Genomic DNA, 17059 nt, shown 5'->3' with positions numbered 1-17059 from the left:
AAACTGTACAAAGTTTGTTATTGTACGTACAATAACAAACATTTTACAAATTTATTAATGTTTTGCAAATTTATTGACTTACAAAGAAGGACTTGGCATATGTTGTTTCACATTGATATTTCAAGTAGGAAGCCATGATAAAATTGTTGTATGAATTTAAATCTCAAGTAAATACCCAATCCTCATCCATATGGTCACTTTAAGTAGTGGTAAAATGTGTGAGAACCCGTTACGAGGTAATGCTGATTTTATCATAGCTGCATTATTGCTGTATACTTAGGGGATCAAGATAAATCATTTCACCAACTCTGTAACATTGCTCAGTTCGAGAAAGACCACATGATGCAGTATTTGAACAGGGGAGGGTCATGTTTTAGAGAAAGGAAATTGAGGGCTGGCCACTTTTGAGAATTGGAATGGGGGGAGGAGGGGTAGCCTGAAAGAGCCACGCGTTCCATTGAAGCTTCTGCTCAGTCACTCATTGGGGTAGCAAGTGTGATTACATATGGCTGAACCTTTCAGACTAAATCGGAGAGACTCGCATTTTATTGAGCAAACCATGCTTGAATCCCCCTGTAATTACTGACGACTCCCTAACTGAAGCAAAAACATTTTTCTGTAAGACATCATAAGCCACCACATGTCAGAATGGTAAGTAGTACTATAATAAGTTTTGTCCTTGCTTGGGTCGGCCGCCAATCACGTGTTTGACTATCGGTATTTTTTTTAAGCCCCCAACGGAAGCTTGAATATTCACACACTTGTCGGGTCATGAATTTTACAAAAACAGGAGAAAGCTCATATTTTTTCAAGATATAATTAATCATTTATACAACTTTTGAAGTTCCCACTTAAATTTTATTTACTAAAATAATTATAATCTCTTTGAGATACAAACAAAATGTTTTCAGTTCTTTATTTCTATTTGCTCTGTTTGTTTTATATCACTTTGTACAGCGACGTTGTCCTTGCCAGTGATCACTTTTCGTTTACTCCTGGAGACCTGACGTGTCAGAGTGTTCCACAACTTCTGTAGAAAACCAAAGATAATACAAATACAGTTGAAATATGTGTTTTGCAATTTTCTCCCCCTTGTGATTTCACAGTAAGGCCTAAAAAAAGTTGGTTGGTTCAGGTTAACCGACCTCCAACTAATTCTTCACTGCTGGCCCTAAACTTTTTTTTTTTATGAATTTGAGGCAAAATTATAAAATCGCAAAAATTGTGTTGAGTCTTGCAAGAAATAGTGGATGCAGAAACTGACATCAACAAGTCTTGCAAGAAATAGTGGATGCAGAAACTGACATCAACATAAAAAGACAATATAAAAGTTTTTCCAATCTGTAATGGCTTGTTATCTGATGAGAAGAAACCATTAACACAGAGACCATAGAAAGACAACAGAAAACATAACTACCTGAACTAGACAATCGTATATGAAAAAAAATATATATAACAAATAACATAAAAATCTCATACCCACCCCGCCCCACCCACCCACCCATTCTAAAATTGAGTGTAACCGGAACCACACAATTTTTTTATTAGTCCTAAGAGTACCAATAAGAAAACGGGATATATTATAAAAGTTGTAATGAACTGTTATGTTATGGTAACTGGTAACTTTTTCTGTAAAGAGTTGTTTGACAATGGTTCTGTCTGTTCATGCTAACCTTTATGTGTACATGATTGTCCTCAAAAATGTCTCAGCTCACTCTCCCCGTCTCTGCTCTAAGACGTACTCTGTATGCATTTAAAGGTAGATTATAGGTCAGCCCCCTCCTCACTCACTCTCCCGCTCTCCCTTTCTCTGTTCTAAGACTTTCTCTTATGCATATAAGATGGTAGATATGTATGTGTCTGTCTATCTCTATCTCACACACACACACACACGCACTCTCTCTCTCTCTCTCTCTCTCTCTCTCTCTCTCTCTCTCTCTCTCTCTCTCTCTCTCTCTCTCTCTCTCTCTCTCTCTCTCTCTCTCTCTCTCTCTCTTCTCTCCTCCCCTCTTCTTACCTGTTTGATATTGCCTTCAGCCACACACACAGCATGTACCATTCCTATAGGAATCCACACGATTGCCAACGAAGCAACAATCCATCCCAGAACCTCTGCCCAATCAGGATAAACGTAGTCATCATAGGCCACGACGTCATACGAGGCACAATATGACAAAAAGATCAGCTGTTGAAATGGTACAAAAAAGTAAACTTTTAAAGAGAAATAACCCGAGTTCATAGTTTGTGAAGGGTAATGTTTGCTGTGTATTAAAATGTACCTGTCTACTTGCTTTTGCTAGAATTCAAACCTGATATTCAGGAATGATCATGATATTACACACCAATGATTGAATGACATATGTACATTAGTTGGGTGTCATACACTATGATGTCGAGGAAACCTGAACTGAAAACAGCAAAGGGTTTGCACAGAAGTCAGGTATTTAAAGGGAATTGTGGGTAATCTTAGTTTTAAGTAAACCATCCAAGAGTAGCAAATCTTCTTATATCAACTCCTATCACTTTTAATAATGAAGGCAAGCTTTACGTGGGAATGTTTCACATATGAAACTATAAATACTTGTTGGGACCACAATGTCATGAAATTTATGTCATTCGTCTTAGTAATATGACCCTAACAAAGTGTTGTATGACAATGAAGAGAACTAGGTTGCACTTACCGTACAGAGGAGTGGTGTAATAACCCACCAACACACTCTGAAGAAGATGTTGGGTGATTCTCCCAGCATTTCCTTCACATTTCGGGATAGTCGACCAGCACCTGTAAAATGTATGTGTACTGTCTATCAATTTAGATAATATATCACGGAACACTTTTAATTATTTCAGTTTTTCCCTTCAAGAAATTTTAGGTCAGAAGTATAATGTTTAAACCTACATTAGCTGCAACTGAGGAATTCTTTTCATTAAGTAACTAAACATACCGTAATTACTCGGGTTAGCGCCCTCACATGGGCAAGCATATATATTCACTAAATATTGGTCAATTACTCATAAAAAAAGACACTGTATCTGTTAGTTAGGGTCAATATTATCTGTAGGTGTTGTTGTGACAAATTTAAATCTTGACTAAAAGCTTGGTTTTGAGTCTGTCGTTATGTTAAAACTGTACGAGCTGTAACTGGAGTATCATTTTAAATTTTGTGCTGTCCAGTATATCAACAATTCATTTTGATGTACACGGGTAAAACAATGTACCCCCATCCACCACAATTCCATGTTTTCCCCTCCCACTGTTACAGTATCAAATTCAGAACTTTCCCGCTGCAATTCTTGCTTGTTTATTCCCCTCCCGCTACTGATTGAGCTTTTAGCAAGAACAGTTTCGTCGACTGTACCTGCATGATGCTCTCTAGATTGGACTGAATCTTAAAAAAGTCTTATGCCATTGCAAATTGTACATACCGTAGATGTAAGATATAGCTATCACTTCACACAGGGCAACAATTGTAAGTGCGACTATAGCAGTGTACCAGTCCATCAACTCAAACCAATATATACCTCCCTGGAAATAACAGTGATTTAGACAATTATTGAACAAATGAGCTTTTATTAAAGTGAACAAGACATGGCTGGACAAAGTCAGATAGACATGGCTGGACAAAGTCAGCTAGACAAGGCTGGACAAAGTCAGATAGACAAGGCTGGACAAAGTCAGATAGACAAGGCTGGACAAAGTCAGATAGACATGGCTGGATAATGTCAGATAGACAAGGCTGGACAAAGTCAGATAGACAAGGCTGGACAAAGTCAGATAGACAAGGCTGGACAAAGTCAGATAGACAAGGCTGGACAAAGTCATGGCTGGACATGGCTGGACAAAGTCAGATAGACATGGCTGGACAAAGTCAGATAGACATGGCTGGAAAATGTCAGCTAGACAAGGCTGGACAAAGTCAGATAGACATGGCTGGACAATGTCAGATAGACAAGGCTGGACAAAGTCAGATAGACAAGGCTGGACAAAGTCAGATAGACAAGGCTGGACAAAGTCATGGCTGGACATGGCTGGACAAAGTCAGATAGACATGGCTGGACAAAGTCAGATAGACATGGCTGGACAAAGTCAGATAGACAAGGCTGGACAATGTCAGAGAGACAAGGCTGGACAAAGTCAGATAGACAAGGCTGGACAAAGTCAGATAGACATGGCTGGACAAAGTCAGATAGACATGGCTGGACAAAGTCAGATAGACATGGCTGGACTAAGTCAGATAGACAAGGCTGGACAATGTCAGAGAGACAAGGCTGGACAAAGCCAGATAGACATGGCTGGACAAAGTCAGACAGACATGGCTGGACAAAGTCAGATAGACATGGCTGGACAGAGTCAGATAGACATGGCTGGACAGAGTCAGATAGACAAGGCTGGACAAAGTCAGATAGACATGGCTAGACAAAGTCAGATATAGACATGGCTGGACAAAGTCAGATAGACATGGCTGGACAAAGTCAGATAGACATGGCTGGACAATGTCAGAGAGACAAGGCTGGACAAAGTCAGATAGACAAGGCTGGACAAAGTCAGATAGACATGGCTGGACAAAGTCAGATAGACATGGCTGGACAATGTCAGATAGACAAGGCTGGACAAAGTCAGATATAGACATGGCTGGACTAAGTCAGATAGACAAGGCTGGACAAAGTCAGATATAGACATGGCTGGACAAAGTCAGATATAGACATGGCTGGACTAAGTCAGATAGACAAGGCTGGACAAAGTCAGATATAGACTTTATGGCTGGACTAAGTCTGATAGACAAGGCTGGACAATGTCAGATAGACATGGCTGGACAAAGTTAGATATAGACATGGCTGGACTAAGTCAGATAGACATGGCTGGACAAAGTCAGATAGACATGGCTGGACAAAGTCAGATAGATAAGGCTGGACAAAGTCAGATAGACATGGCTGGACAGAGTCAGATAGACATGGCTGGACAAAGTCAGATAGACATGGCTGATAGACAAGGCTAGACAAAGTCAGATAGACATGGCTGGACAAAGTCAAACACACAACCATGCAGACATGCAGACAGATTGACATTCTATCAGATAAACAAACAATTAACTTTAGAAATAGGCAGACAATCAAGCAATAACAAATTGTATTGTATTCATACTGTTCAAACTATCACAGTTTACTGTACTGTACGTATTGTATTGTACTGTACTGTACTGTACTGTACTGTACTGTACTGTACTGTACGCATTGTACTGTACTGTAATGTACTGCACAGTAATGTACTGCACTGTAATGTAATGTAATGTAATGTAATGTAATGTAATGTAATGTAATGTACGTAGTGTACTGATTCTTGATTTTCAATGTGATCAATCATAAGTTTCTTTCAAAACTTACTGAAAGTGGAAAAGGAGGAGAGGAGGGCCGAGGAGGGAAGGAAGAGCATTAGGAGGGCGTGGTGAAGGGGGGGAGGGCGAGTAAAGGGGGTGAGGCTGAGGAGGTGGAAGAGGAGGAGTGGAGTAGAAGGAAGAACAGGAGGGGGAGGATGAGGAATAAATGAAAGTATAAATGGTTACCTGGAAAACAGTTGGGATACCAATCACAAATGCTAAAACAACAACAAGTAGGACCAATATTTCTTTATGTCGTAAGTACTTCTTAACAAAGTGAGGACATTCATCCATCATTGTTATCACGATCACCTCTGTCATGGCGAACTGAAAAAATAGAGAGATTAAATATTTGTAGACTATTGATGTTTGGTCATTACAAAGAAAAGAATGGCGAGCGCTAATACAACTCGCAAAAAAACATCGGTGCGTTTGCTTGCATGACGTGAGCCTATAGGAAAGACATGCAAAGACAAAATCAGGCCTAGGTAAAACAAAACAATACAATTGATATAAAAACAACAGCGGGTGCCTTTTATGTAGGTTCAGGCGATGCTTTAACCAGTTTGTTTTATATCTGTGGAAGTGACTGTAACAGTAACTGTCACACGCAATGTTACAACATGCACTGTTCTGTCAGTAAACAGAGCCATGGGATCCGAGCTCCTGTGGTGTTTGTGCGCTGATGAGTTACAAACGCATCGTTTGTAATATCCCCGTTTGAATAATGGGTAAGATCTGCATGTAGTACGTTGTATTGCAGAATTTTAGTGCGTATTTTTAACATGCGTACACTTTGGGTTGATTCCAAAACGGGGCTTCATCAGTTGCAGACTATATGTCTGAGGTGAAGTGGGGTCATATATAATGAGCATTCAAGTGTACCTGGCTATCAACTGCAAGACAGCAAACCATTAGGAAGTAAAGGAGAGACCAAACGTTGCTTCCTGTCATCTCTGCAATTGCAGTAGGTACAGCGACGAATATCAGGGTATGACCTATTAATATATGCATGAAAAGAGAAAGAAATACCAGTAATGGAGACTTGTTCCACACAGGAGGCCACAATTGGCTACCGTCACCTATCTGATAATCCATGTCTGGTGTTACTCGAACTTTCTACAAAATCACATTAATTCCTATAGCTACATTGTAAATGTTACAAATATCAGTTTCCTATCTGCTTTGATAAAATAGATTATCTAAATAAATGCTAATAAATTCTTTCGACCGGACCGGTCATATGGTCTGTCAGTCAGCTCAAACGAATGTGACCCTTACCATCCGTTGCAACATCATCAACCTCGACTCCAGCAATATATGCCATGTAACCCAATGTAGCAAATATCATAGTCGCTGAGAGTAGACTCGTAGCTGCGTTTACGAAGGAGACTGTCATTGTATCTCTGAAATAATTAATATCACATAGAAAAATATCATAAATATAAAAATATTTACAATTATAATATCGCAATTTGAAAATGGCAACTATGAATACCCTCTATTGCGGTTAATTCAGATTGTTGTGTTCTAATTTTAAAATGACGCATGGACACTTCCGAACAAATGTAAATGACTTTCTACGTACTGATTACTACCAGAAATAGTGTGTGAGAAGTAAAGAAGGAGAAAAACAAAGAACTCTCCACAGTTTTTCAATATATTCTCAAATCTGATGAAAGCGATAAATTCTAAAGTTTTACTGCATATTGCGATATTGATTGAATTTAATCTAATTTATTTAGACTTAACAATATAGTGTTTCTAAATGATATATAGTGATTTTTCTTACACAAAAATATTATTACTGGATTTGTTGTAACTGGACATGGCGATGAGTGATCCAAATCCGATACCTATTGCATTGAAATTTTGAGCTGCTGCTGCAGTCCATACCTGACGAATAAAAAAAATAAAATTAGGAGCAAATGGCAAAGTTCACACTTGTACATACATACATACATACATACATACATACATACATACATACATACATACATACATACATACATACATACATACATACATACATACAATCAGTTAGACTGTATCATGATGACTCTCTCTGAATTTTGTCGCTCGACCAAAAATTGATGACGGTTGTGACAGTATTGCCCTTTACACAGGGAACCTTGCACACCCCTGTAACATTCACATACCTATAGGACAGGATTGTGCACATAGCTGTACAGCTCGATGGAGCCACGGGGGCTGTACCAAATATGTGTACAATATCCCTGTAACAGCTCTGGCCAACACACTAGGTATAACATACCTAGATTTGACAGATGTGTAACTGGTATGCCAACATCGATGTTAAAAATAACAATGCAGCATACGTTTTTATAACATCCACTGCACGTACACAAGTTTTTCCCACAGCCATGCACCACCTATGTGAGCATAGCTGTAACGTTGGTATTTCCCCCATGCACCAGCTATATGTCAACATTGCTGTAACAGCGGTATTTCCCACAGGCGTGTACCAGCTGTGTGAGCAATGCTAGTCGGATATGAACAAAGGGGTTGCTACAGGGTATTATTCCACCATAGTCACATGGATGTGCACAACTGTGTCCTAGGTGTGCAGTGCACAGCCATGGTACTGGCATATTTTTCACAACACACAGCTGGTACAGTACATAGCCGTGCTCTTCTTCCTAGCACTAGCATGCGGCTACATTCTAGCAGTATTCTATTGCCGCTATGATGTACAAGGTTCCCTGTGTAGCCGGACAAAGATAACAATAGAAGGTGGTCCAGTTAACCTGAAACAACTGAAACTCTATAGTATCTGTGGTAGTCGCACTGTATTATATACCGCATTTTAATATAATTCTCATAAACATACTCACTGCAGGATCTAACAATAATTCCCATTGCGGTATGTATAAATATTGGATTCCGTCCAGAGCTCCAGGTAATGTGCATGAATAAATTAATAATGCCATGAGAACGAAATACGGTAAAATAGCAGTGAAGTATACTATCTGGGGATAGAAGGACAGGAAGAGAATACATTATAAAAGGCCTGATATATATATATATATATATATATATATATATATATATATATATATATATATATATATATATATATATATATATACAAAACTATATATATAATGTAATTTTTCTTGTGTTGTCAATATATATATATATATATATATATATATATATATATTGACAACACAAATAATATCAAATTAATTCTGATTATATAACTCATGTATTATATTTATATTAAAGTTTAAGAAATATAACAATTTTTCTAATTCAGCACGTTTCAACAGTGCCGTAAAAGAGGCCGTGGTTTGCGACAATGGGTGATGAGTACAGCAGTTCATCTAAACTCGTCAAATTATTTGAAAGTCCGGTTGATAGTCATCTACTTGTAGTTTTGATTAAGAAAGGACGGCTATCATTTGATAGTAATAAACGCTGCCACCAAGGTTTCATACATTAAAAACAATCTGTAAAGTGTAGTCACCACACCATAAATAGTTTAAATTTATACTGATTGATAAATAATAGCTCACGCAGCAGCCGCAAAGCTTCCGCGTAGCGGCTCAATGACTAGTACGTATGCGCGTCCTATACACTAAGCAAAGTTTTTTGGGTTGTTTTACCCAAAGATGCATTGCGGCGCAGTGACTCTGTATGCTATGCACATTCTCCACGCGGAGGGCGCTATCTACCATATCATCGTGAGGCAGCCGGTCACAGCGCGATTTTATATGGGCTTTGCCTAGTTATGATATTGCTTTTTTTTATCATGTGTATCAGCATGGATGTTGGAGAGAAACCAACGTCTATGGTATCAGGCTCTGTGTGAACTTTCACCTAGGTAGACAACTTATCACCATATACTGACCTTGCCAGACAACTTGATGCCCTTCCATATACAGAAGTACATGATAATCCAGGTAACGAACAATAAGACAAAGAGTTCCCAGACCAGTGTACCAAAGTCTTCGATGCCGCTAGATATTTGCAAAACTCTGTGGCTGTAAACAATTTGTTGTCATTACTTTTTACATCCAGACTTTCTGACTTGAAAGAACATGTTCTGTGTAAGAGGCTCCAAGAAAAGGTTAAGATCCTGCTTAAGCTTCCGATGGCGATGAATTTCAAATCCGTTGACATAGCTGTCCAGACAGTATTAAACGTGTTTGTGTTTATGTATAATATTTAAGCTTTATTTTCAGAGCTAGTTCATCGACCTGGACCCTGGAGGGGGGGGGGGGGGTTGAGCATAAATTGCAACTTAATGAGTTTTGATAAGAATGACAACTGTGCGATGGTGACCTGTTGTCGTTTGATCCTGCCAACAGGTATGAATAGATTACTCATATATATAGTAAAGGTATTATTGAAGCAGATATGGTTCTAACTACTAGATTGACTCATAAACTCCAACGTCTATGATTGACTCTACAACTGAAAAGATCACATTCCATGCTAGTTATTATTACTACCAAACCAGAAAGACTGTAGAGTTTCAATTTGGCGCGGCAAGATGTTTTGACATCTCGCACAACGTTTATTGTTATGAATTACACAGTCAAGCAAATAGCGCGCGCATGCACACATGAAATGTTACATTATTTTTTATCATATATCTATGCCCATAACAATCACTCCATGTGACGTTTAAAGCGAAATGTCACTTCTCATATGGGACGTTAAACGTCATGATATTAACGAAAACACATCTCTGATTGGACAATAACACGTCGCCCCTGGGCCCTGAACATAAAAAAAACTTAAATAAATGGCGGCCGATCGTCGACGTTGAAGTTAGGGATATATCGCGTATGCCACAACACTGTGGAATTTTCAAAACAAGAACATAAACATTTTGACGAATATATCCATACCCTAATGATACTATTATGATCTAAAATTCATAAGAACACATACATTTCGCAATGGTTTCGCGGGCACGCGTACGACTGTGTGTATTAGCCATATCCACTGACATTTAATAGTCTAGTTCCTATGCAGTATCTGTACGATTTATACCTTCATTCCCTTCACTTCACAGTGTTGTGGTTAAACCACAGTCTGGTCATCCAGACTAACTGACACTGTTTACGCTACCCATACCACACTATCGTACTGCAGTAGTTACGCTCGCAATCGGCCATCTAGTTCTATTAACATATTAAAGCATTTTCTGAAACTTTTTAGAAAACTTACTCTAATGCCAATATAGTATTTCGAAATATTAAATTTTGTAAAGTTACACCTAGTGGAAATCAATGATCGTCGGAGCAGGTTGAGCACCACTATAGTATGTGTACGTGAATGTCACCTGATAACAGGTCACACGACACACTAAGCGCACATGAATAGCAAGCCGTGCTCTTTTTATTTTTCGTAATTTCCCAGGGCATAGATTACGCGATATCACCCCTTCGTTCGTTGTATCACCGTGACAGTGCAGTTTCCGTAACGTGACACTTGTCGACTCACGTTACGGAAACTGCACGGTCACGATGATGCAACGGACGAAGAGGTGATATCGGGTAATTTAAACCTCATTGTATTCTATTGACACAATCAAATCACCTTGTCATCTTGTCATGTCCCGATCACGGCTTGCCACGAGATACAAAGATAAAACAAGAGATACTCACTATCAATGGATGGATGGATAAATGAATGCGGTGATATCTACACTTATAGTCTACATTTTCTTTCTACACCTGTATGATTAGAGGAATCTACTCGCCAGCACCCAGAGTATTAAAATGTCAATCTCAAATTAGGTTGTGGGTGAAGGTCATTTTAAACTGGTTTGTTTTTGTTAGAGCACAAAGATTGAACCTGCATAGGGATATTGAGAAACCTGAAACGGATTCGTTAGATACACGTCAACGCTTCGCGTTTCGGAAAGTTCCAAAACAGGATTAAAAGTAATTCCCACAGGTAGTTCAGGAAATAATCAAAATATTTCTCATTACATTTTAATGGCAACTATTGGTCGTTCGGTCAATTTAAAAACAAAAGAAGTAAAAAAAAAATCATCAAAAAATCACCTTCATGTTTCCAGCCTCTCCTATTCCTCCTCTCTACCTTCTTAAGCTTTTTATTGGATTACTGGTAACACGCGCTTTCCCAGCTTATCTACACAATTGGCATGTTCACAGCCCCCTAAACTTGAATAACTTCCGTCACGAAAGAACTGCGCTGTTCGTGAACAAGTCGTCGCCGCCGCCATGACTGCAACGTAGATGACGTTGACAGCCCCGACATCAAAATTTGGGTCGGTCGGGTATTAAATGAGAAACAGAAAAAAATAGGGTTACCCTTAGCGATTGTATAACAATTATTGAATTGTACTGAACGATGACACGATAAAATACTTGGCTCTTAGTAGACTGGCGCCAGTTCCTTGGGAATTTTTTTTTTGTCTCATATTCTTTGAATAAATAACCTTTCAAATTTTGGGGAAGGAAAATTAAAACGTGGTCAATTTTTTATTTTTTTTAAATTTTCCCCCGGTTACTAGTAGTCTCCTAAGGGTCGCTTGGGAGGCTACTAGTAAATGGGGAAGATAACAAAAAAGAAGTTAACCACATTTTCCTTCTCCAAATTTTGAAACGAATAACACAATTGCGAAAACATTTAAAGATTATGAGACAAAAAGTTCTCCCAAGGACCTGGTGGCAGTCTATGTTCTTACTTGAAATATTCTTCAGCAGGAGAGATGGTGTGGTTTGGTCGAATTTCATTTTCACTTAAATTGTTCAAGTCTTCGTAAGAGAAGCAATTGTCTGTGTTCCACTCATGACCACATGTACCATAGGGTAGTGGATGTATGAATGACGCAATCAGATAAAACAATGCCCATGCCATGATGACATTGTAATATGTACACACGAGAAAAGATAGACTCACGGCAGCAATACCAGTGCCTGTGAAATATGAAAATTTTAATTGATTAACAAACGGCAATATTTAACAACTATCTCTTTAGGCGTAAAAAAAATGTGTGGTTCCAATTTCATTCAATTTTAAAATATAGGTGGGGTAGGTAGATTTTTTAATTTAATTTTATTATACATTTTTTTTTCATGTGTGAGTGTCTAGTTCAGGTTTTCCATTGTTTTCAAAATGGTCTCCGTGTTGTTTATTTCTTCCTATCAGATGTACAGCCATTACAGATTGGAAGAATAGTTTTATATTGTCTTTTTAAGTTGGTCAGTTTCCGCACCCACTATTTTGCGAGACTTCACACGATTTTCGCGATTTTATTATTATTTTGGTCGAATACGTAAAATAAATGTTTAGGGTCGGCGTGAAAAACTAGGTGGGGGTCGGGTAACCGGAACCAAACAACTTTTTATTTGGCCTTATACCAAATTTTACAGAAACGGCACAAAGCAAAATATGGAATCGTTCTTAGTTACATAGTATGAACATTTTAGTATGATACCTAGCACAATTCTCTTCACCTGCTATTTATATTTGACCATACATTAAAATTCTGTTATGTCATCAATCGTAGTAAATTTTATTTACAGATAACAGTCTGATTCTGTAAATCACTCATCAACCAGTTTGCGTTCGGGCCAGGAGAATAACATTTTTTTTCATTTGTAACTTACATTAGGAAGAAAACAACAAATGTGGACTGTTTCCTTTAAGCAACGCGGTGAAAAAGTGCAAAAAAGTCTTAAATAGACATTTTATTTTGATTATGATACGCCTGATGTGGAGCCCCTTGTCCTTTATGATGTTGCTATAGTCTTAATGTAATGTCAGGTTGAAATATCCAAAACCAAGGCTGATAAACAAAAGCCAGGTCGGTGGTTCTTTTATTTGGAGGGAGGCTCTTTGACCAGACGGTTGACAAAAAAAAACCATTATCAGATTCTTTAATGAATGCGGGCAACTATTATTGCCCATGGGTCACAAATCTAGCTAGTAACTAATGTCACTTTGGGGTCCAACTCTATGAAAACCTAGCAAGTAACTAAGGACCACCCCTCGGGGTTCAAAACTATGGATACATAGCCAGTATTTAAAGGTGCCTCGGGGCCCTACGTTATGCAAATCTGGCAAGTATTAAACTAAGGACACTGAAAACGACCATAATATATGTCGGTATTTATGTTTCGAAATGTAGTGATAGTTGGGTAGAGTATTGATAACGTCAAACGGTTGCTTGGCGAACGAAGAGTGCTGATCACATTTTAACTAATAAAGTAAATTAAGGTGTCGTCAGTAAAAGTATCCCTTTCAGTTGCTAACGTGAATACAAAGACTATAATATATCTAACGGTGTATACCAATGAAAGTGGTTTATTTTCGTTTATTCTCACCAGACGTATCATATCTTCTACATACAGCATGTATACTCACCTTTTAGCAATGGAGCAGTCTTTTTAAAAGTACCGACCGGCCCAAACCGAATATACTGTCCTATAGCTATTTCCATGTACAATAAAGGAATGCCAACGAAGAATAGCGTAATGAAGTATGGGATTAGAAACGCACCTGCAGATAGATAAAAAGTACTACAAACTTTTGAACATTTCCCGGGGGATGAAATAAGCCTTTACATGTAACTCCTTCACACTTTCAAGATATGCTGAGAGGGCATTTCATTCAAATATAACCAATTACATATAAATTCCTGTTAAAGTTTGTCAAGGACCATGTCTCGTAAATTTGTATTTAAATCGCATGACGTATCAACACCATGACTAGACTAGCGTGAATCGCTCCTACCGTTAGTTGATACATTGTTGGTCAGAGTGAAATCTCACTCTGACGTCTATGGTTGATTTTTTTCCTTCCATTCAGATATTCACACAGTACAGTGTGTAGTACTTACAAAAGTTAACAACTGAATTGGATTAAGAACACTTGGCACAGCATATTGGAAGAACAGAGTCTTGTATTACATTCCCTTATTTGATAAGAATAGTTTTATGGCCACTTTACATAATTAGTTCACATTCAAAAACAATTAAATTTCCAGTTCCCCTGGCACTCCACATACACATGAAGAGGCCATAAAACTGTTCTTATAAAACCATGGTGTGTAATACAAGTCTCTGCTCTTCCAACATGCTGAACTAAGCATTATTAATACAATTAATTTGTTTATACTTTCACTGTTTGTAACAGGTTCCGTTCGTCCACGGTCTGATGTCTGTACTTGTAACACTAAATTCGGTTAAGATACAATTCGTTTGTTTCAAAAATGCATCGTCATGGTACAAATCAATCTGATTAAAATCTGATGTGTTGAAAGCGGCTAGATGTCTTTATTTACCTCTATTGCCATCCTGACGTTTGTTCTGTTCTGGGTGATCGCTGCCTTCCCACGGCCATCACCCGGAAAAAAACAAACGTGGCGTCACCACAGGATGGCAATAGAGGTAAATAAAGACATTTAGCAACACCATCCTACTAATTCTGCTACATTCACGATTGTCGGACGCGAAAAAATCTTGCTACATTTTTTTAGTGAGCCTCCTATAAATAGATACCCACACCATTCAGACAAAATGCTCAAAAACACTAAAATGTATTAATATTACTTCGGTGCATGGCTAACAACTTCAAAGTGAAATCCTAATCTATCCAGAGATGATGTGATTCGAGCTAGACGAGGTTATATTGTAATCAGGTCAACCGGTTTCTATGTACCACGACATAGAGAAGTATCACGCGATGCAGTGTGATAAATGTGGGGGCATTGCATGATCCAACAACTCGTGCAACTTCTAAGACACGTTTCATGCTTTGAAAATATTAGGGGAAGGATATACCGGAGGTCTGGTTATTATATTTACTTCAAAGTTTACGTACATTCAATTTGTTGACTACAACAGATGCGTATGACAATTAATGACCAGTTGCTAAATTAATACAAAATCAATTATTAGCGTAATCCCCCATTTTTTGTCTGTCTGTCTGTCTGTCTGTCTGTCTGTCTCCCCCTCTCTCTCTCTCTCTCTCTCTCTCTCTCTCTCTCTCTCTCTCTCTCTCTCTCTCTCTCTCTCTCTCTCTCTCTCTCTCTCTCTCTCTCTCTCTCTCTCTCTCTCTCCACACGCCAGATATTCGTTTTCCGAATCGTTTGATATGGTGATTACCTCCTCCACTAATGTATGCCAAGTATGGGAATCGCCACACATTGCCTAGACCCACGACGTGTCCAATGACAGACATGATGAAATCAGTCTTCTTTCTCCAATGTTCTCTCTCCTCTATCACGACGCCTGTTGATTCACAAACTCTTTCACATTCCACTTCATCACCAGGTCTTTGGAAATGAACAATATTTTCTTTTGACCCATTCGTCGTCTGTGTTTCGGTATATTGGATAGGCGACATGGTACTATGTGTGCATGCAGCTCTCCGATTTAGAAATAAGAGTACAGCACGAAGAAACGCTATGACTAATATTACATTTGTACAACTGATGATGGCTCGATTAGATACTCAGTATTTGCTTACAAGATCTAAGATGACGTCCTTGAAATTATACACATGCATCTCAAGATGTTTTACATTATGACATAGCTAAAAAGTAAACAAACAATCACTGAAAAGAGTGTATCAACTTGCCACTGAATTCGAGCACGACATAAACATGTACGCCACGAAATTTGTTGTTGCTTAAATGTTATACTAGGAAGTTGATTAGTCGGACACTGCTTGTAGTGTGGGAATGTGATAGATTATCTACTGGGGTGGAGGTGGATGTTGACGTGTAGCGATAAACACAATTTTCTGAGTTACGGTTCATTTCGAGACTGCTAGATCTCGGTTTTTTTTCTCCCATTCCCACCTATTCTGTAAAGTTTGATGTCATAAGGCGCCAGCGAATCTTGAATTCAAAAAACTAAAATTGCTTGTTAGAATGTCCAATCTTGTATATGTATTATAGGCTTGGGTTATACATTCGGCATAGAATAGCAACACCATTTATAAAGGTGAGAAGGAATACATGGTTGGCACGGGGAATTAAGTTTATGCGGGGCGGCAATACAACAGATTCATTCATTCATATAGCAAAAAACAAACAAAACATGTTCCACGGTTTAGCTTCGGGTAAGTAGGAATTTCTTTTGATGTGACTAATTGCATCCAAAGTTCCTGTGAGGTACATCCAATGGCGACATACACATAGTGGCATCGTGTTTGGCTTGTTGCTTAGTTACAGCTTAAAGACAACAACTACTGCTAAAGGTAACACAGTCTCTGTTTTGAAATTGTGAATAGTTTCATATAGGCTGTATTTCACGATCTTGCAACACCACACTAAAACTCGCCGATAAGGAGAGCAAGTCGATGGTAGATTTTACTTACAGGAAAGATATGCAATGGGTTGGCTTGCCTTCAAGATCACTAGTGTTTTTGTTATTCTGTCTTTGGTAATAACCTTCGACCATATCGTTGGCGCAGGTAAGAGAATGATCTCACGTCGACAGAGTTTTTTTACACTGACAAAAAAATAGAACTCTTCTAAAAGTGTTCAAAATAGTACAGAAAGATTATACTACAAAAAATATTCGCATCTTCTTTCTACTTTAATTGTCATTGCTAAATTATTGGATTTACAAAAACTCAAGATGGCAACAAATAACTAGAGATGCATGCCAAAACTTAAACGATGATAAAAAAAAATGTTTCCGATAACATGGCTTCAGAAAATAGGG

General features: G+C 38.3%; 1 protein-coding gene across 1 annotated transcript; it reads right to left on the bottom strand.

Moving 5' to 3' along the window:
* Positions 1–907: 907 nt before the first annotated feature.
* LOC144449713 (sodium- and chloride-dependent GABA transporter ine-like) lies at positions 908–15731 on the bottom strand. The gene is made up of 13 exons (XM_078140291.1): positions 15491–15731; positions 13749–13883; positions 12067–12298; positions 9250–9382; positions 8231–8365; positions 7168–7271; positions 6657–6781; positions 6261–6373; positions 5562–5702; positions 3427–3526; positions 2682–2782; positions 2018–2185; positions 908–1030 (listed from the first exon to the last, which is right to left on the bottom strand). The coding sequence occupies exons 1-13, from the start codon at positions 15729–15731 to the stop codon at positions 908–910; spliced, it is 1851 nt and encodes a 616-aa protein (XP_077996417.1).
* Positions 15732–17059: the final 1328 nt, after the last annotated feature.

This window comes from Glandiceps talaboti, chromosome 18 (assembly GCF_964340395.1).
Source record: "Glandiceps talaboti chromosome 18, keGlaTala1.1, whole genome shotgun sequence".
Classification (NCBI taxonomy): Eukaryota; Metazoa; Hemichordata; class Enteropneusta; family Spengelidae; genus Glandiceps; species Glandiceps talaboti.
The sequence above is the reverse complement of the archived record's forward strand: the minus strand, read 5'-3'. Positions and strand labels throughout refer to the sequence as shown.